This window comes from Lissotriton helveticus, chromosome 9, assembly GCF_964261635.1.
Source record: "Lissotriton helveticus chromosome 9, aLisHel1.1, whole genome shotgun sequence".
Taxonomy (NCBI): Eukaryota; Metazoa; Chordata; class Amphibia; order Caudata; family Salamandridae; genus Lissotriton; species Lissotriton helveticus.
The window spans coordinates 1,069,191,055-1,069,211,808 of record NC_136070.1 but is presented as its reverse complement, the minus strand read 5'-3'; the positions used below and the strand labels follow the sequence as shown (position 1 = coordinate 1,069,211,808).

The 20,754-nt window shown below is 41.0% G+C and overlaps 1 protein-coding gene across 13 annotated transcripts in view; it reads left to right on the top strand.

Moving 5' to 3' along the window:
• IQSEC1 (IQ motif and Sec7 domain ArfGEF 1) overlaps window positions 1–20,754 on the top strand; it is a 492,992-nt gene that overhangs the window by 435,302 nt on the left and 36,936 nt on the right. For 11 of the 13 annotated variants that reach the window (XM_078661440.1, XM_078661441.1, XM_078661442.1 and 8 more), the window contains exons 7-10: window positions 113–252; window positions 8,116–8,145; window positions 10,997–11,122; window positions 11,952–12,051. In XM_078661440.1, the coding sequence (XP_078517566.1) occupies window positions 113–252; window positions 8,116–8,145; window positions 10,997–11,122; window positions 11,952–12,051 (396 nt within the window). The remainder of the gene's footprint in view (window positions 1–112; window positions 253–8,115; window positions 8,146–10,996; window positions 11,123–11,951; window positions 12,052–20,754) is intronic. The other 2 variants (XM_078661439.1, XM_078661446.1) reach the window with 1 other exon arrangement.

Genomic DNA, 20,754 nt, shown 5'->3' with positions numbered 1-20,754 from the left:
CGTCCTTGTGAGCAGCCAATCCTCGCTGAGCTATTACTGCAGAGATGTGCTAATGTTTGCAGGCCTGATCCTGTGAACACACAGTGATAATGACCACTGTCTTTTTCTACAGGGGTTGACGATGGCGAAGACATCCCGCGGGAGACGCTGATTGGAATTTATGAGCGAATTCGGAAACGAGAGCTCAAAACCAATGAGGATCACGTATCCCAGGTCCAGAAGGTGGAAAAACTCATTGTTGGCAAAAAACCAGTAAGTAAATGTATGCAACGAGAATTCACTCATGACACCAGAAGAGTGAGAGATGCCTGGCAGGAGACTCTAGTTACCACTGCTCCACTGAAAGTAGGAGGGGCACATGCACATTCACATGTTGTATGAATGATGATGATGAATCATTTGATGGGGAAGCATTCATTGCCATTGCATTGTACAAACTTGCGTACATACTTTCCTACTTCTGCCTGTGCTGTGATCGCTCTACCTTCAGGCCTGCGCCAGAATCTGTTTCCATTCAACCTGCAAGATGCATCCTTCCATTGGGCAGTGTGGCAAGCCTGGCTGAGGACATATGTATACACATGATGCTTGTAATCCCATTCATTTGTATGCATGCTGTTACTGTCTCAGTGCCTGGTTTGCACCAATAGATCTGCTGGCCGCTCAAAGGGCAGTTGCATGTTGTTGCAGAGTGATGTCTTTTGAAATGCTTGGTCTACCTTGATTCCATGAACAATGACCTTAGCGGTAGAAATGAGACAGTGCATCCCTTTTTTTTCAATGTTTCAACATGCCATGTTCCAGAAAATGTTTGTTACTGCTGCACATTTATTGTTGTGTGAAGGCCTGAGGAACTTTATTTTTGTGAGATCCTTTGTTTTTAAAAAGCATTCCTGATAAAGTGCTCCAAAGTCATTGCTAGGTGCGGTCCTTGATTTACAAAGCTGTGCTTTGTTGAAAAGGGTTCACGTCTCAGCATTTATATTAAGGGATGCTTTTTAAAACATAAAGTTGCAATATCACCTTGTTTGGAAAAAATTGTTATGGGGTTACCACTGTAATCTGAATTGCTTCCCCTTCCCAAATCCTACATTATTGTGACAATGATCTTACACATACGGTGGACGTTTAGTGAGCCCTTATTATGAACTAAATTATCAGTGGTCCTACACCCTTTATATATGTGGCTTGTTTACAGAATGGAAGTGCCAGATTCATATTTGGTGCCTCTTATGGGCCAGTCCAGCTCCAACTATTCTATAGTAAAAATTCAGATGCCTTAGTTGTGTAAGTAGGCCATTTTGGGAGCAGTAACCGATTAAAGAATTTGTACCTGGAGCCTTTGTTAGGCATTTTAAATAGCTGACATTTTTTAAAGCTATGTAAATGCAGTAACATTTATCAACAACAATGGAAAAAAATCAATATGCACAAAATATATGTGAAAACATTTATGTCAAGATCCTAATCCCAAAATGTTTAAAAATAATAACAGTAGAATATAAACCCTAGTTTAATTTTCAGTTGAATTATTTGGCTTATTTGATAGTATATTAGTTAAAAGAAGCAAGAATACATATCTTAATTTTTTAATGTATGGCGTAACCATAGATTTTATGCATTCTGTGATTGGTAAAAACACTGTTGCATAAGAAAACATAAAGTCAAGTAGAAAATGGTGCACTGCAATGGATATAAGGAAGGCAACTTTAAAGTATTTACAATTTGTAGCATTAGATGCTGATAATGAACCCAGATGTATATTAGTCAAATTAAGAGGTAAATTAATTTAAAAATTAGTCTTTCTACAAACAGAAAAGCAAAGTGACTGAACATATTTACATAGACTATATATCCAAGTGAAATAATGTTTTTTAAGAACAGCAACATGAAGGGCCATATTCTTGTAATCTTTGAGGTAATTCTTTCTATAAACTATTCGTGAATTTGAGGGTATTTGACGTCCGCATTATGAAAACAGGCCTCAATAGCCATACTACGACAGATTCTACGTTTAAGCCCTAAGCATCAAAACTGTTGTGTATTAGGTCTCGCCTGTCGATGCGCATGCGCATCGAGCAAGCGAGACTATAGGGGCTCATCGACTCTTTATCTAACTTGCAAGGAATCGTGGCGATTCCTTGCAGTGCCCGTGACTTTTAAGCTCAATGCGCATGTGCATTGAGCTTAAAAGCGCGTGCACAGCCGCCCGCATTCCTCCGACACCTTTGAAGTGAAGCTTAGCTTCACTTCAAAGGCCCGGCTTCTTCACACCCACATGCCGCTCTGCCCCGCTCCGCCCCCTCCCCTGAGTCATCCTGCCTGCCCAGACTTCTCCTCCCCCCTACTTACATCCCGCTTTCACTTGTTTTTTGTTCCGACTCGACGTTCCCCCCGCCCCCTCCCGCCACGCAATGCCGAGAGCTTGTTTCGAGAAGGGGCAGAGGAAAAGCCCTCTCCGTGTGCCCTTCGTAGGTACCTGGCACTAACCGTGCCACCCCCGGCTTCGAACCGAACCCTTCTGATCGGCTCTTCCAGGGTTGGTTGAAGATGGAAGGGCGCACACACGCACGGCGGGAAGGAAGAGCGCGGGCGACACCTGACGAGATTATTAATCTTATTTATCCACGAGCTGGGACCCTGGGTGCGTCACTCTGGGTCCGCGAACTTCACCGATTATAATTTGTATTTAAACACACGAATCTCATCAACTGGTAACAGAAAACGTGCATCCGATTACATACCCTGCGCCCAGAAGCCCCAAGAAACTCTCAAGAAACACTCCGGGCTTCCCTCCTCAACCCGAGATCACATCAGCTTAATTCCACGTTAAATATACACTGCAGCTCCTTTTCACCCTCTCCCCGAAAACCGGATCATAAATGCAACATGCACCTACTTACCTGCGCACAATGAGCTCTTCGAGTAGATTCACCGAAAGTCCCCTCTTTACACAGTACGATTTTTTGTTAATTAAAATGATATGCCCCAGTGGGACGCAGACAGGACTGCAAAGTGCCAAACACACAAACGATGAGTGATTGATATCAAATAACTTGCACGAGCCCGGCTTGCTTGCCTGTAGAGCGCCCCGTTGGAATCCTGCAATAATTAGTGAGATCTAATTTAATTCACAATAGCAGGTAAGGCTACACAGCTCGAAATTATATTTCACAATCATAACATTTGAAAGAAAAACGAATAGTCTTCTGTGCTTGTTTTAATATCTATTGAGTTTTCAGGATATATTGCTGCTCCATTTTCCCGGGCTTCTTAATATTCTGGTTTTATAGACTATAATGGACGATCGAAGCGTGATATATGATTTCGGATCTTTGCAGGTAATACAAATTCATAGTTCCAAATTTGCGGTAACAAATTTAATCTCAGTCATCGAACCGTACATTTTTATCGGTATTCGTTCAGGCCATTTACTTAAAATTATAAATTAAGCTGAATGGTATCGACCTATTGGAACGATATATTGGAAAATATACTTAATTCTATAACTAAAATCGCCGACTTTTTTGGGGGGCCGAATATCTTTCTGGCGCTATTGACGTTGGACCGGAAAGTTGCAAGAGAGGGCTCATCGGGTGGGGTCTGTTCCAGATCTCGCTTAATCTTATTTTTTTCTAATAGAGCGGGAGCTATCAGTGGTAATACATACAGATGGCTCAAGAGAGGCTTTTGGAAAGATCCCCTGCCAGAAAACCAAATAAAAGCACCGAATATAATTCCGATTTAAGAGGTACAGCAATACCAGACGTTGTTTGTAAATTTACAACACGCAGAAGTTTGTTCCAGCTCTCCAGGCAGAGCATATCTGTTGCTATCAGACAAGAGAAATGTGCACGGAGACATGCCCCAGCTGTTTAGTGCTATATATTAAAATGCTTGCGCCTCTCTCCAGGCTTTGATGTTTACATGCATCTATCGAGACCACTCTGTACAGGAGATGTGAGTTTTATTTCTCCACATATATCTCGCTTAAATAGGTATGCATAACCAGATTCCTGGATAGATAGGTCGCTGGGTGGATAGACGGGCCCTCACTCACCCTCACTCACCCTCAACCCCTCACCCTCACCCACCCTCAACCCCTCACCCTAACTCACACTCACCCTCACTCACCCTCACCCTCACTCACCCTCACTCACCCTCACTCTCACTCACCCTCACTCACCCTCACTCACCCTCAACCCCTCACTCACCCTCACTCACTCACCCTCACCCTCACTCACCCTCACTCACCCTCACTCTCACTCACCCTCACTCACCCTCACCCTCACTCACCCTCAACCCCTCACCCTCACACAGTGCAATAGGTCTCGGAGCATTTGAGTTACAGCTTTTAGATTTGTTTATGGCTTTTTTTCTTTGTAATTCTTTAGCATTGCCTACAGGAAACAAAAATGCTAAAGATTTAAAAAAAAAACCCATAAACAATTCTAAAAGCACTAACTCTAATGCTGCGAGACCTATTGCATTTCCAATGCTTGTTTTAGCTAGTGGTGTGTACATAGTTAATGTACCGTCTGTTGAAACATATTTGCGTGTTGAGCTGTCTTTGCCGATAGTGTTATTTTGTGAGCAATACACTTACATGTTCAATTGTGACAATCAGTTTCTCCAAGGGGGGACATGTATCTTTTTTCTATGTAGCTCTCATAGGCTCATGTGTTGCTTACTGCATCTGTAAAGACCCAGGTATATTGCTTTCACTAGTGAGGTTGTAACATTCAGCGCAGGCAAGGTACCAACACTGGACGGCATATTGTGCAGACTGTGTACCATTAGGGCCAGTGGAACTGGGGAATGCTGCAAAGGCTGTGTGCTGATGAAACCAGTTGGGCTTAGGCATGCGGTAGAAGCAATGTAATGGTGCACTAGGTAGGCAGTGGAACTAGAGGGCCTCTGCATACTATAGTCAATTCAAAATTAAGCCCGGGAAAGACCTGTGACTTACTATGCAGGCACTGAACCACAAGGATTTAACAGACCTCTGGCTTACTGTGGGATAGTGTACCAATGTGCAACTGACTGTTGTCGAACCTATGTTATACGTAATAGAACTTGGTAGAATCTAAGACCTATACTGTATTGTAGAGGGTGTGTATCTTTAGTGCAGTGGGATTTGGCAAATACTCAAGAGGAAGTGCATCCCTTTGGGGTCAGATGTGATATCACATGCTCTAGAGGCAGTGTGCTGATAGGCTTGTGGGGCTTTACATTACTACCAAATTAGAGTATGGATGGGTGGATGTGGCTGCGAGTCTGAAGTACTGTGTTGAGATGGTGTAGCTAGGTGGAAGTTGGTCACACTATTTTCTTAACTTACTTGTTGTGAATTTAGTTAAAGCCTTATGGTATTTAAGGACGTTGACCAGCTGAAAAACAGGAGGATAGGTTTTTTCCAGGAAGCATTAGTGCTACTGGAACAAATGCATATTTAGTACTTGCCTGAAATGCAGAATAATAACTTGTGCTCTGAGGTTACAAGAAAGGGTGTTTTTTATTGTTTCTCCCTTCCTATTGTTATTACCATGGTACTGGTTTACATGCCACCATTCATATACCTTACTACACCCTTCACCAGAGATCAGCATTGAATGTTGATGAGAGATTGACTTTAGGTCACCTAGGCCTTCACAGAGTTTCAAGTGTAGCACAATGTTAGTCTTTAGAACATGGAACAAATGCAAAATTGAACCAATACCTTAGATCCATGTTTTGTGGGTGGTCTTTACCATTCTCTGGTATGTTGGGCACCAGTCACACTTTTTATTCTTTTCTTCAAAGTTAAAATCATAAAAGTTAAAATCATAAAACTGATGTTGGAGAACATGTTATCTGCCATCAGTCAAATGCATTTTATAAGCAGATTTAAGGCTTCATTTTAATTTAGCTTTACATCATCGTAAAATACTATAAAAAATAAATACATCGCATTATTACCTTGGGAGCATAAAAATGAGAACTTAGAAATGTGCGGGTTAAATCCCATGTGGACTTAGTCACAGTCCTCCCATACATCTTCTTGCATATTGAGAAGCTACCTGACTTGTGCCTATAAAGGCCAGACGGAACTAGATAATTTCTACTTTTATTAGGATTTTCAGATTTATATTCATTTATTTCTCTCTTGTTAGATTATTACTATTACATATTGTTTTCATAGTTTTGAGGATGTGGACACAATTCATACAGTTGTTGAAAACAAATTACAATATGATTATTCTCTTGAAGATTTATTTCTGTATCGTTAAAGGTCAGATGGACATATTTATCATTCCCTAGTGTATTATATCTTCTTATTTCTTCCTAGATAAAAAATTACAATCTGCTTACTAAATTCTCATATAAAACATAGATAAGACTGGTATGATCAAATGTCACTACAATACAGCAAATATGACTTACTATTGTGTATTGTTTTGCACTAACGGAGTAAAAGCCACCTCCTCAACAACATGCTAGAGAAATTATCTTCCTAGTTCTGTATTAAGATGCCAACCTGTTTTGGCTTGGTGATGTTTTACACATGCTCTCCTCAGGACAAACAAATAATCATTTGTGTGTATCTTATAATACAATTTTTCGATAATGTCCTCTACCTGGAGTTGATTATTTTATTGGTGGGCATAATACCTTTTATTGGCCTGATCAGAACTTTGTCATCATTTTTACTCCAGTTCCATTGAATACTGCATATGGACCAATGTCACTTGACCAGAATGAGACTTGAAGATTCTGCATTTTTTAAATATTTTGGTTTTGATCCTCAGATTGATTTTATACCTAAACGCTATTGCTTTCTTCGCATACCCTCACTATGCTGCTTTAAATTACATTTTTTAGAAGTGGCCTGTTGATTTCCATAATGGTTGCTTTCTTATGGGCTCTGGCGCAGCCTCTTTTTTTGAGGCCATCCTTAGACACTTAACTTGGAGCCCATGCTTCTCCGGAATTTTTATGGCTGAGTGAAGTAGTGAGGCGTGTCTGGAACTTGAGTCAGTCATCTTTGGGAGCTGCTGTGGAACAGGAGATAAATAACATAGATGTGTTTCCACCTGCTGATGCTCTGACCGTGTCTTTTGAAGTAAAGATTATACCAGCGCGTCAACAATGGAGCATGGATCATTGGGATCCCACATTTACTACGGAGTGCCATGGAGCTCAATATCAGGGTGAGGCACTGGGCTGTAAAATGGCGACAGAGGGTTTTATTTTCTTTAGAGCAAGTATGAGTCTGGGAAGCAATTGGCAGGAGCCTTGAATGAAGCTCCAAGTACTTATGGCCATGACCAGGGACAACAAACTTCTAATCCATTAAGTTTTTTTGAGGAGAATAACAGTTGGACTGATAGTTAACCAGGGATTAAAGAGACATCCCAAAGTGGATCAGGATGCCACCTAAAGAGAATAAGACCGGCATGCTATGTCTGATAAGTTCACATTCGTGGAGAATTCAGTGGCACCAGTCCATTCCTTGGTGGACACCGTTGACCCGTTCCAGAGTGGACATTGTAGAATAGAATATTCAAAATTTGAGTGACAAAGTGAATTCCATTGATACACTGACCCTAACACATGACGCTGATCTACAGCAACCCCATGCATTTCAATACTGCCATTAAATCCATAACTACTCTTGAACATAATATGGAAACCCTGAAAAGGCTGCCAAGGTAAGGTTTCTGGGGTTCCATGCATCCATCCACACAAAGCATTACATCTTTGTTGGGCAAATTCTTTAAATCAGAGCTTTTTGGGGGAGTTCCACAATTTGGAAAACAGCTTGCCATGTTGAGTTGGTGGTAAGTACTTGTTGACTGGGCCTGTTGCAGACACACACGTGTGCAGGGATTTCTTGAGATCAGGTGTATAAACTGGACTGCAGTCGGAACAACCCTGACATGACTGTTCTCTATGGAGTGACAGACGTTACAAGGAAAATGTAAACGTTCTACATTCATTGTTTAAATGTGGGTGTGTTTGCGTCAATGAACTGGAATCTATACGCTCTTGCACTCAGGAAGTGTTTGCTGTTCATTAATGTGGTTCTGTGTGTCTTTGAAGTTTAATGCACTTGTGTATGTCTTTCTACTGTAGATTGGATCTCTACACCATGGACTTGGTTGTGTAGGTATTTTTTTCATATTGATTCATGGCTTACACTCCATGCTAGATAGAATCCACATCGTAATGAGTTCTCTCGCTCTCTCTTTCTTTCGATTTCTATCTCTATCCTAACATCCTGCTCCTCAGCATCTAGAGCCTAGGCCTCTTCAGTGCACCTATTGGTCTAGCTATGTAGTCTACTAATCCTTTGACCTTTCTGAATTTGACACAAAAGTATCCCAACAGCATAGTACAGTCACACTATTCCATATGGTTTACTCTTTTCATAGAGTGCCATTTTAATCAATGGTTTTGCGATTCTCCAGCATTCAGCATGCGTGTTCGTGATGGCACATAACTAGCATGCAATATTGCATCCCTTGTATCATTATTAATATTGGCAATCACATACTCTTAATGTGCCTGCAACATGTTTGACTCTCATTAGGACTTATCCAAGGACGACATCTTAGTCTGGACATGAACAAGGCATCCAGTACCAATGAAATAAAACTGTTTTGCAGATGTACATACAGTAGTTAATCTGGAATCTTTATAATATGAACCAGATTTCTATCAACTTAAATTAACTTTTTTTCATACATATCTTTGACATCTCCTCAAAATTGATGTTGTTCACCCTCCTGCCTAAATCCTTACCATAGACTGTTTTTCTCTTGAAATGTCCTTTCCAAAGATGAAAACTGATTTCTGTTGGGATACTTTTGTCTAGTGCATAAGGCATGACTCTGCAACAACAACTCTTGCATTCTGTACTCTTGTAGAATTAGTGCATGCCCATTAATTACGTTGTATCACATTTTGATGTTTAATTTTATACTGCAGTACTTTCATTGAGGTAACAAATGAATCTCTGCTGCAAACTGATCAGGCTGAGGTAACAAGCGTTGGGGAAGCTAATAGAGCTGAGTTTAACATGCTAAAACATGCAGCATTTGCACATTAGAGTGAGATGCATGGTAGAGAACGAGCAGGAGCCAACAGACTGGCCTGTAGCTGTAAAGTCCTTCATACAGTTCAAGGAAAGCACCCAAGTGGAGGTGGAATGATACACCCAAGTAGCATTAGGTGAGGGATGAATACTCCCTTTGCCTCAAGTCAATGGCTGATAGAAGCTAGGAGAAGAAAGCAAAAGTTAAAAGGGGACCACCTAAAACCCACTCTTTTTAAATTATTTAAATAAGTCCATTTTACAGCCATGCTGTCAAAACTCAGATAGCATCACAGAGGCCATGCTCGGAGTCTTTTTTTATTCTGTTAATGTATTTTCCACGTCGTCCTTGCCCTCCACGATTGAGTGGAGAGTGATCCTTTCACTTAGCACTGCGTAAACTACCAACATTTAACAGTGCTGCATAAATGTGAATCCTTGAACATCACCTGATCGGCCATAAGAAAAAATCTGATCTGTATTGCAGCAGTAATGGCAGCCACGCCTTCTCCTTTGAAACCAAAACTGCCCTTCATTATTGAATAGTATAACCATACACTGAAGGTGCAGCAGGTGGCCCTGCTTGTTAATGACATAATTTTCCTGTTCATGTTTGTCACGGGCACTAATTGCACGTGCTAAAAGTAGCCAAGTAGCTGCAGAGGATTTGGTGTGGTTTGGGTGGCCCAAGAAAAAACTCTCACTCGGTAGCCAAGTAGGAAGAAAAAAAATTGCACCCGCCTTTGAAATCGATTTTAAGTGCTTCACTCTCAAACAGCTCTCACAAAATGTTTACATTCCTGTCTGCATAGCCCATGCAGGCAGTAATTGACAATTGCCATGCCACTACACAACTGTTTTACATGCTGTTGTATTCTTGTGTGATGCACCATCCATCTTTCTTTGGGAGAATGTATGTGACGTCACACTTGATTTCAATATGTGGTAAAAAAAAATCTATGTCCATTAACTGTTTGTATTTATGTTTATGTTGATGAGTAAAAGCATTTCTAAAAAAAGAAATTGCAACCAAAAATGAGACATAAGGACATTAGCATAAAAATCACTAGAAGTTCACGTTTCACTAAAGTCTCTGCCCATCTACAACCATTCATTCATTGATTCAAGCCATGGCACTGTGTACTTTCTGCTGAAGTTTTATTTTTAACTTTAGACCACTTTCCATGACCCATGTGTCTAATGCTGTTATCGACATATTTTCTTCTTTTTATTATTCCCATATTAGTGTTGTCGTTGGTAGTGATTTCTGGCATTTGGGTCCTAGAAACACTCCTGACGTGTCTTTCTCCAAAGAATAAAGAATAACACTGCAACTGAAACATTGCAAAATAACTTTCTTCTTCCTCTAGAGAAAGGAGATCGCCTAAGCTGCTTAATATCGTTGCCTTAACATACACGGGCAGAATCCCTGCATGCGATTACCCGACAGATCACAATATCCCAATCATATCTGTAGTTGATCTTTATTTCCTTCAGTCATTTTTCTGGGTCTTACTGTTCAAATTGCTGCTCTCATGGTGTTATTGCTCCTTTATGTGTTGTTAATTGAGTACGTATGGTTGCCCGAGTGCATGAGACACAGCGACTTATGTACTAGTATTACTACCTTTAGCATTCTATTGCAATTTAACACCAACGTCCTAAATATTGCATTCTTTCAAATCACTGCGTTGTTGTTGTCACCAACCTGCTGCACGTGTTTTAGTAGCTAGTTATCTGCTGTGTTTTTTTCCAGCAGTTTTCACACAAAAAATATAGAACCATTTCTACTTGCTTCTCATGTAAGCTGTGTAGGTGCATCTTAATGAATAGAATCACACTTGAAGAGTTCCACTCTTTGGGTTAGAGTGAAGTGCTTACATTGGTGTTTTAACTCGAATTCTGCTTTTCTGCCCACAGGTGCTCTCGCTTCCTCATCGTAGGTTGGTTTGCTATTGTCGCCTCTTTGAAGTACCAGACCAAAACAAACCGCAGAAGCTGGGCTTACACCAGAGGGAGATCTTCTTATTTAATGACCTTCTTGTGGTATGTTGTAGACAAATGGTTGATGATTTTACAAAGAAAAGGCAGGCGAAGGAGACCTATGATGTTACTCATGCCTCTGAATTAATTGTTTAGGGGACAGTAGTTCATTTATTTCTTCTGACATGAGATGTTCGAAATAACGTGCAATTTAGTGACAACAGGTAACCAATTCAGAGGGACATTTGAAAGGCTAAAATGTCTACTACATTAGATGCTACCTTGTAAAGTTCAACCTTTTTAGAGAGCCTAGCACTTGGGATTTATTGAGCACATCCGGTACCATTTGGTTGAGTTGTTTGAAATATAGCGTCTCGAAATTTCCCAAATCTCGCAACCTTTCATTAGGCAATCAGTCAAACATTATCGTTTGTAACCTTTTTTTAGTTGAGGTTCCACTTTAACTTCTGGAAAACATGAACCATGGCATACACACAAAAGCACAAACTTGTAATTGAGCAAGCTGCTATTCAGCAGGCAGTTATGAGTGCTGTCATCCTTCTTGGGTCCCAAAGGTGCCCTAGGCTCCTTTGATCTCCAAGCTTAGAAGCTCACGGACCTCTTTTGTCAGCCCCAATGTGAGGGCCCAGTAGCAAGCCACATTTCTGCTAACCACTCCAATTGAAGGCTCCGACACAGGCCCTCATGTCACTTCCGTAAGAGACCTAGAGGTAAGGACAGTCTCCTAAACTCCATCCCAACTCCCCTCTCTTTTATCTCAGATCTTCCTGTGAATCTTTAGCTTCCCGCAAAATTGGAGAACAAGTCAGAACTTTGCAATTGTGTATGATTTATTGCCTTGTGCTTTCTAAACTTCATTGAACCTTTTCAGGTCACTAAAATCTTCCAAAAGAAGAAGAACTCTGTAACGTACAGTTTCCGGCAGTCCTTCTCACTATATGGGATGCAAGTTCTCCTCTTTGAGAATCAGTGTAAGTCTTATTTCTTATGTTTTTTGAAACACAATTTATGTTCTTTTGATGGTGTTCATTTTTTATAATTATTTTGTGGCCTTTTCAATGGTTCCTATTGTTGGACACCATTGTACTTTACAAGAAATTAGACAGTGTGCCATCAGCAAGATCTGTTTCCTGAATTGCACTATATTGTTTTTGACTCATCTCGTCTCCGTAACGAGTTTGCAGTGAATACAGGAGTGAGCGATGTTTTTTGGTGATCGTATACATAATACTACAGTTAGCTCCATCTTATTGTCAAAGAAGAGGTATAAAATGTAACTTTTTTCACTGAGCGATTCAGTAGATTTTTTATGCCTGCATGTTCTTGAGGCATCTTAACCTCATCCGCGCTAAGCGTTTTCCCGCTGTGCGCTGACTTTTTCTAAAACCCGCGGTTCATGACGAGCTCAGCTCGTTATGAGCATACGAGAGGCGTAACTCATGACGAGCTGAACTCGTCATGAGCGTCGAAGGGGTTAATCATTCATGATGAGTGAATTATATATTGGTATAAAGAAATTCCACAAGCCTTAAGAGATTTTAAAGGATACTGTCTGAAGGTCTGCAGCTTAATGTAAGTTTAGAAACAGGATTGTGAATATCACAGACTGTACTAGTGACATACAAGTGATGCACCCCATTATTTATCTTCATCATGAGCTGTCAAGAGCCCACCATAGGGTAAAGGTATGTGTCTTTTGAAAATGATGCTCACAGAAATATCCCTTTAAAAAGAAGATTGGGCTTAATAGCTTTTGACTACCGGATAACAATTATTCATGGCAGTGAATAACCATCTGAAAGAGATAGAGAAGAGGAGGAGGTTATTAATGAGCTGAATGATAATAGAATAACATATTGCACATGGAGACTGGTTACACCGCCTAAGTTAATGTTGATAGTATTGGGTTTTTATAAAGCGCTCCGCTACCCGAAGGCATCCCGGCGCTAGCTCCTAGTACCAGACCTGGACAAACTAATGGTAGAAAAGCCAAGTCTTCAGGGCCTTTCTGAAATCCAGGAGACTAGAGGAGGAACGAATGGAAAGTGGTAAAGCATTCCAGGATTTAGCAACACCCAGTATAAAGCTTCGACCTCCCCAGTTGGCTTTTTTGAATCTGGGGACTGTCAGGAACTTTGCGCTGGAGGGTGGAAGCGTTCTGATGGAAAGATACCACACTAGCTTTTGTCTGAAGAAGGCAGGACCCAAATTTTGGGAAGCCTTATAGGCTATACAGAGCGCTTTGTATTTAATTCTTTTTATGATGAGGAGCTATTGAAGGTCCGTGATCACAGATTTAATGGGACAGAATTTAGGAGTTCCAGAAAGAAGTCTGGAAGCCGTGTTCTGGAGGACCTGAAGCCTGTGAATATGTTGCTGTTGCATGTTTCAGTAGTCTAGTCTGGACAGACTGAGCAAGGACACTACGGTTTTCCGGCCTCTAGTGGTATGAAACGCAGGATTATTCTTAACATTCGGAAGATAAGGAATATTGAGGAAGACCAGAATTAAGCAAACACAAGGAGATGATGGACCGAGCGCTGAAACTTATCAGACACTCACCCCCAGTATCAGAATTAACCTGATCTCTAAAGGTAAGTCTGTAGTCCATGATAACTCCTACATTTCATACTTTTGTGACTGGGATAGGAAGTGAGCTCAGGTCCACCGCCCACCAGGAGGGGGACCAGAAGGAGGGATTGATACCAAATTGGACAACCTCTGGTTTTTTTGACTTCAGTTATAAACAGTTCTGGCCCATCCAGGTGCTGGCCACTAGCATGCAGTCATGGAAGCAGTTATTACTATTTGTGTCTTCCTTGGCGATGGAGACACCAATTTGTGCATCTTCCTCATAGGACGTCACCGTGAACCCAAAAGATCTAATTATTAGGGAAACTTAATGTCATAAATGTTGAATAAAGTTGGACTGATAAAGGACCCCTGTGGAACGCCACAAGGTAGGGAAACGGCAGTGCAAGTTAAGGAATCTAGTTCTACATATTGCACCCTATCTGAGAGGAAAGAACGCAGTAATGTGAGTGCTGCCCCCTGCACTCCTATGGACGCAAGGCGGTCCAATTAAATACCGTGATGAACCGCAGAATCCACTTATGAACTCCACCTCAAGCCCAATTCATATGGTCGTTTATACACCTAAGTGTTATTTAGGAGGGCAAATACAATTGTTGATGAGTGCAGTAGCATTCAATGTAGGGATTCAAGAAACGTGAATTTGCACCTGTAAACTGGTTTACTCAATTGTAAAATTACGTTAGCAGCCTGTTATTTTACATGTTAGTTCATCTTCTCATGGGGTTGTGTTAGTGACGTTCCATTGTGGGAACACCAACAAAAACTGGGTAATTTCCGCAAACTCATACTGTTTTGGGCATTAACAATTCGTTTTCAGACCTTTTCCCACCCCAGCATCTGTTGTAGGGAATCCATTCTTGAACGAGGGTAATGGGGAGAGAAACACTACAAGATTGGTGGTTGTGTAGGCAATGGGGTTTCTGCACTGGGAAAATATTTTCTCATTGCAAAAAAAGATGACTATGCATTCTCCCATTCGATACTGCACACCTGTTAACGCTTCTGATTTTTTAAATGTTAGGAAATAGTATAAGTTATTCAAAGATGCTTGAGAAAAAAAGACTGATAGAACTGACGTAGACACTTTAGTTCATGAAATCTCTCATTGTGCTACCACAATTCAATCAGTTTTATTAGTGCTTCTAACAGCACAGCATACTCACACAAAGACTTTTATGTCGGTCTGTCGCTGGACAGTAGACGTCATTTTCTGAATCGTAGGGCATCGTTTAACTCCTACTTTTATAGTAGACCAAAATGAATGCAATTCTTAAGCTTTGTTTGTTACTAAATGGGCTGATCTTTACCAGGATGACTATATAAGGTCCTGCTTCCCTTTGACCAGATTTTCTACATTGAGCAAATGATTACTCCTACATGACACGGCACTCAAAGTATAAAATCAAAACAACGCTTTAGGGTGCTTTTAAACTACTTCCTTCACACCTGACTTGTAATGCTCATGTGAAGATTCCCTATATATTGAAGCCATTCACAATGTTGGTCAATTAGCAAGCTGGATAATTTGGTGGACAAGTGTGCTTACTGATGAAGCCTAGGTAAGAAATAAAGGGCACACTATACTTTTGGTTCTACTAGAAGGCGTCCATACTCCCAGACAGTTCAAAATGAAAGGAATTAAAGCATACAACCAGTGGGACGTTTTACCACTCGAGTGACACTATCAAGCCCTGTAATTGTCTGTGTGTGATGGTTCTGCACATTCTTTGCTATTGAACCTTCAAAAAGCTTGTAATGGAAGTGTGTTGGGGTGTAAAATATCATATTGGATACTGGTACTCCATAGAAGGAGTTTTTAGATGATACAGTTGTGATGTGTTTAATTTACATTTGGTACTTAGCAGTAACACTGCTGTAGGTTCTTACCCACTTTCTCTAGAAGCAAGAACTTCTACTTTTCTCTTCTTTAGTCATTGGGAGAGCCGAGGCAGATTGTGTACTTTGCGTAAGCGAAGAATTCAAACAGTTGGTTTAAAGTTTTAAATATATATGAAGAGGAAGGCAAATGCTGCTTCTAGAGCCAGAGTTAGATTCAGTGAAGCAAATTGCTTTGTATCCTGAGCCTTTCAATATAATTTGAATATGAAATCCTGTCTGCGCATTCTTTTGAAACCAAAGGAAAATATAAATTATTCATGTATCTGCTGCATGGAGTTTTCCCTCAATCCTCTGAATATGTTTGTCCACAAGGTCACTATCTGTGTAGAGCATTAATCTTTTAATACCTATATTACAAGTTAAATAATTCCCTCCTTGGGCATTCTATTTTTGCTTATTTTCTTCAAGGTTCAATTTCTGCAGTCTGTCTCTGAATGTTTACCTGTTATTCCTGTGGAATTACTTTTCATTCCATGACAGTTCAAGTTCTCTGGCAACAATGGTCCTTCAGTTTGTTTAAAAAAAAGAAAAATCAATTTGCTATTGCATCTTATTATTCTATAGATGGTAGATAATGGCACAGTATGAACTGAAATGGGAGAGTCTGCGTGCGACATCACTCCATCCACCACAGTTGTACCTTTTTTGATATATTTATTTGCAGCACCAGAATTTAATCCCTGAAAACATAATCATCTAGCAGAGTTCAATTCAGAAAGTGTGTGCATTGCGTTCTGTTTTCTCTTTTGTATGTCTTCCTTTTGTCTGTGTTCTCCGAGGTGAAGCAATGCCTTTAAATTATGCTTAAAGACACTGTCAATGAATTGTTCTCATAGAACATCTAAGTAATCTACATTTAAATACAGACAACTTGAAGAAGCCAGAAAAAGAAATGAGTCCATGGAAAGTCACCAATGCAACCATCACATGAAAAAAACAAGACTTATTGACCCAAAAGTTGGATCTTACCATTGTCTCAATTAGCTCTCTGGCCTAGCGTCATCACCCCTGAAAAACCCAAAGCAGAATGATAAAGTTAAATGCATCACTTCAGATGACGCTGATTCAGCAATCCCAACCCAGTCCCACCATCTTTGCAAGGGCCTTCCTGCCAGCATTGGCAACAGAAGAGATGGCCACAACGCCACCTGTGACTGAAGAGAATGATTGGCTTACCCTATATTTCCAGCTAGTTAATCTCAGTCTGAATAATATGTTCTGATGCTTAGATATCGGAACACGTGTGGTTCCCAGCTCACTTTTCACCTATTAAATTGGCACTGTTTGGATCGCAACAGATTTAAAGGAAACTCATATGATTTCTTCCAATAAACCCCAAGGCCAATATAGTGTGAATGATCGAAAGAAGCTTAATCAGTTGAGGGAATTAAGTCTTAGCTTCCTTAAAATGCATCTAGACGACATTGGCTTATAGCAAAATTATGTGGATTGTAACTCCAATTTTGAAGGCCCCAGGCCATCCCTATGTCCTGGACAAGAGATGCCACAAATTCGATAATTAAAGCAAATAACAGGGGAGATACTGGGCAACCCTTCTATTTGCCCTTGCTGAAGACATGGTTTCAGATATAATTTGTCCTATGAAGGCCCTGCAGAAGTGTTGGAGTAGAGCATTCGAATCCATTGGGTCATGTGTTTACCCAACTCTTTCAGGGACCTTAATCTTATTACTTCAATTTATGGTATGAGAGACATTTTCGATATCTACGGCAAGACAATCTGGCCATGCCTCAGGGGCTTCTTCTAGGTTGCAAAAAAGTCCCCTAGTATTAGAGGTGTTACACCCAGGGATGAAGCTGCGCTGATCAGAGCTTACCAGTTCAGAGAGTAGAGGCAATATACGGTTCCTCAGAATTGGACTGAGTAGTTTTTAATTGGTGTTTAAGACCGAAATTGGTCGATATGACATAAGGAGTAACATGGCCATCCACCTCTTGGGAATTGAGGATATGATAGTTTCATTAGCCGTGGGAGGGGGGGGATAACCTTTCTGCCAAATCACCTCAAATAAATCTACCAACCTAGGAACTAACATGTTGCTTAAGTTTTATTTCAAATTCAACTGGAAGTGTTTTCCCATTCACCAAGTGATGCAGGGCACCATGTATCTCCTGTTCCATAATGGGCTGTTCCAGGTTATCCGCCCGAAGAGGAGTCTGATGAGGTAACTAGAAAGGAAAACCTCGGCCTGCAATCTATCCCAAAGCATGATTACTAGACAGGACACCTCAGCCTGCAATATATCCCAAAGCATGAGTGTTTATTGTAGACCTTGAAGGCTGAATTAATAGTACTCTGAGACTGGACTGTTCTTATCTGAGCTATCTTAAATCGCTAATACTAGGGTATCGGAGAACCATGGCTGGCCGCATAAGCCACATGAGTAGTGTGCCTGACATGTCTGCTTCTTTGTGGGCTTTATCACAATAAGTGCCGCAGTTCATACATCTGAGTCTTTCTTGGAGCCCTGCCTATTCCTCCTTGGTTCCCTTTCATACATCCCTTTGACCCTCATTAGTGATCACATTATGCTCCTGTCACAGAATTGAATCTTCCTTACCACAAAGGTCCCTGTCTATCACCTTATGTGTGTCTGTTCTTTCTTTGATACTCACTCCTCTAATGACCAACTTAGATGCCTCCAACTCAGCCAATGTGGAGAAGAATGACCCTGTATTAATATCAAAGTAAATGATAATGGCTTCTCTAAGGGTATCACAAAAGATCACATACTCCGGCTGAACAGGCTGAAGCTTCAATATGAGGATCATAGTAGGAAGCACTTCAGTTCTAGTGCATTATAGCCAGTGACCAACTTAACTAAGTAGGAGGTAGAGGAGATAGAGCCCTGAATATTTGAAATGCAGAGGATCTGGTCTAACTAAACATCAAGATCATGGAAAATAGAATGAAATAAATAGTGTCGCTGAGTAGGGTTAAAGGCTCTCTGGGTATCAAGCAGGGGCCAGTGTTGTAACCAACTTGCAAGGGCCGGGGCATTGTCTAGATTTGTGGACTGTGTGTAAAGGTGGGTAGGATCTATCCAACCATACGTCCAGCATTCATGGATGCCTACCCGAGCAACTAGCTTGCTAGAAAGGGAGGTAATGAATGTCAGCAGATCAGTGTAGCGGGCTTAAATACAGCCCAAATCAAGGGGGAGCCTGTTTAATTTACCCTTTACAAGATTGATCCTGCTCTCTGGGTCTGTGAGAGTGATCACTTGCTTTCTCCACCTATTCTGCACTCAATGTCACTTACAGAGCGTGGAGCATATGGTATATCATTTGCTAGTTGAGCATATTCCCCCATATTCTATGTCTGAATCATCCTTATGTTAGGTGCTGCCACAGGAATAGGATAGCTTTAGTGTAAGTCTACTCTCCAATTAAAGTACAAGTTTTAGAAGGTGTGGTCTCGTCTTGTATTCAAACATATCCTAAATGGTATGCTTAACTGTCTCCCCAGAAACCCACATCACTCTCCCTCTCCCGAGCTGTCCAAAAACATATAGCGTTCCAAACAACAAAAGTCAAAATAAGAAAATGGAATAAAACATATCATAGAGGAATATGGGTGTCATCTGGTGATTGGCCAGGGCAGGCAGAGCTCCTGGGTGTATTAAAGAATGCTGCTTTAGCCTCCTGAAACAGACAAAACTTTAGCCTCCTGAAACAGGAGAAATTAATTCAGTTAGTGCAAACTAAACCAGAGGGTTCGTCAGGCCGGCCGGGCATCATGGTGAACAAATAAAAACAAAACACCACGGCTGGTGTTGAAGCATTGGGGTAGGTTTGGCATCATTGGCCTTAGCACTGAAGGCCAGAATCATATATCTAATTTATCTGTTCCCAGGACTTAACCAGGGTAGCACTGTACACTGGCACAAAGGTGTTCAAGCAAAGCTGCTAAAAAGGAGGTTTGGCAAGCATTAGTTATGTCATCTGCAGTTTGGGGGGTACCACTGGCAAAGGCTAGGTGCCGCCTGAGCCAGATGCCTTTAGTAAGTCTACATCAGATGCAGTGTTCATTGATTCTTGAATCCATCTCCTCTGTATGGCAGTTTTTAATGGATCTGCAGTCTCCAGCACAGCACATCTTTCCGCCTGTGCCTGTGGTACCAATGGGGTGTGCTGTTGCTGGTCCATCTGGTTGCCTCCGGGGTAGCCACTGACGAGATTGGGTCAGTGGTGTAAATGGTCCGCGTTGCCATCATACAGTTGTTCACCCAATAATAAGCATTATGGAGGTCAGTTAAACAAAATTGGGCTCGCTCGTTGGTGGGAAAATGAGGGCATAAACCACCCTTGTTGATGATGCACTACTTGACTATAATCTGGAAAAAAACCTTACCTTGGTGGCTTCCAAAGAGTAGGAGCCCTTTGGCCTGGCAACATGGCCGATCGTGTTGCAATCTGAATAGTTAAGAGTTTCACAACAATAGGCCTTGTTGGGGCTCTAGTGGTGGTTTGTGAGCCGTGGCCCTATTTGCTTGATGAACTGCAAAGTAATGGGAAAGGCCATTAGGGGAGACATCTGTTTGTTTAGCCTGATTTTGATTAACTCTGTCATAATAAGGGACCAGGGGTAGAAGTACATTTGAAAGGAGCATGCATCTTTTATGAGAAGAGTGTATATAATTATATATACATAGAAATACAGTGAGGTCTACGTATGTTATTGAAATGGAAAAATAATCAATATTTATTCATGCAAAATAAAGAACATAGCAGTGGGAAAACAAGCACAAGAGAGATCAGGTGAAGTTTCCAGGCATATTAATGTGACAACATTGACACGCAATGGTTAAGTCACAACCGGCTAGTACCAATGCTCATACATAAGAATGAATGCTTCTAGCAATTGAGTCAAGGTACGTTAGTCGACGACGTTTCGAACCAGAGTGAAATATTACGATCATCATCAGGACACAAGTTATGCCTGAGACAGTAATAGGGTTGCAACCATTTTAACCCATTGCCAGCGTGATAGAAATTTTCAGAAAAGTGGTCTTGCAAAGCGGTGTGGTTATGCCAAAGTTGGGCACATTGAGCCCAAGGCCAGGGGTGAGAAGGGGATACATCAAATGGAAGTGGTCCACATACATCGGGCGAGGACCCTGAATAACGAGAATTGGATCATCACATAATAAGTAGTAT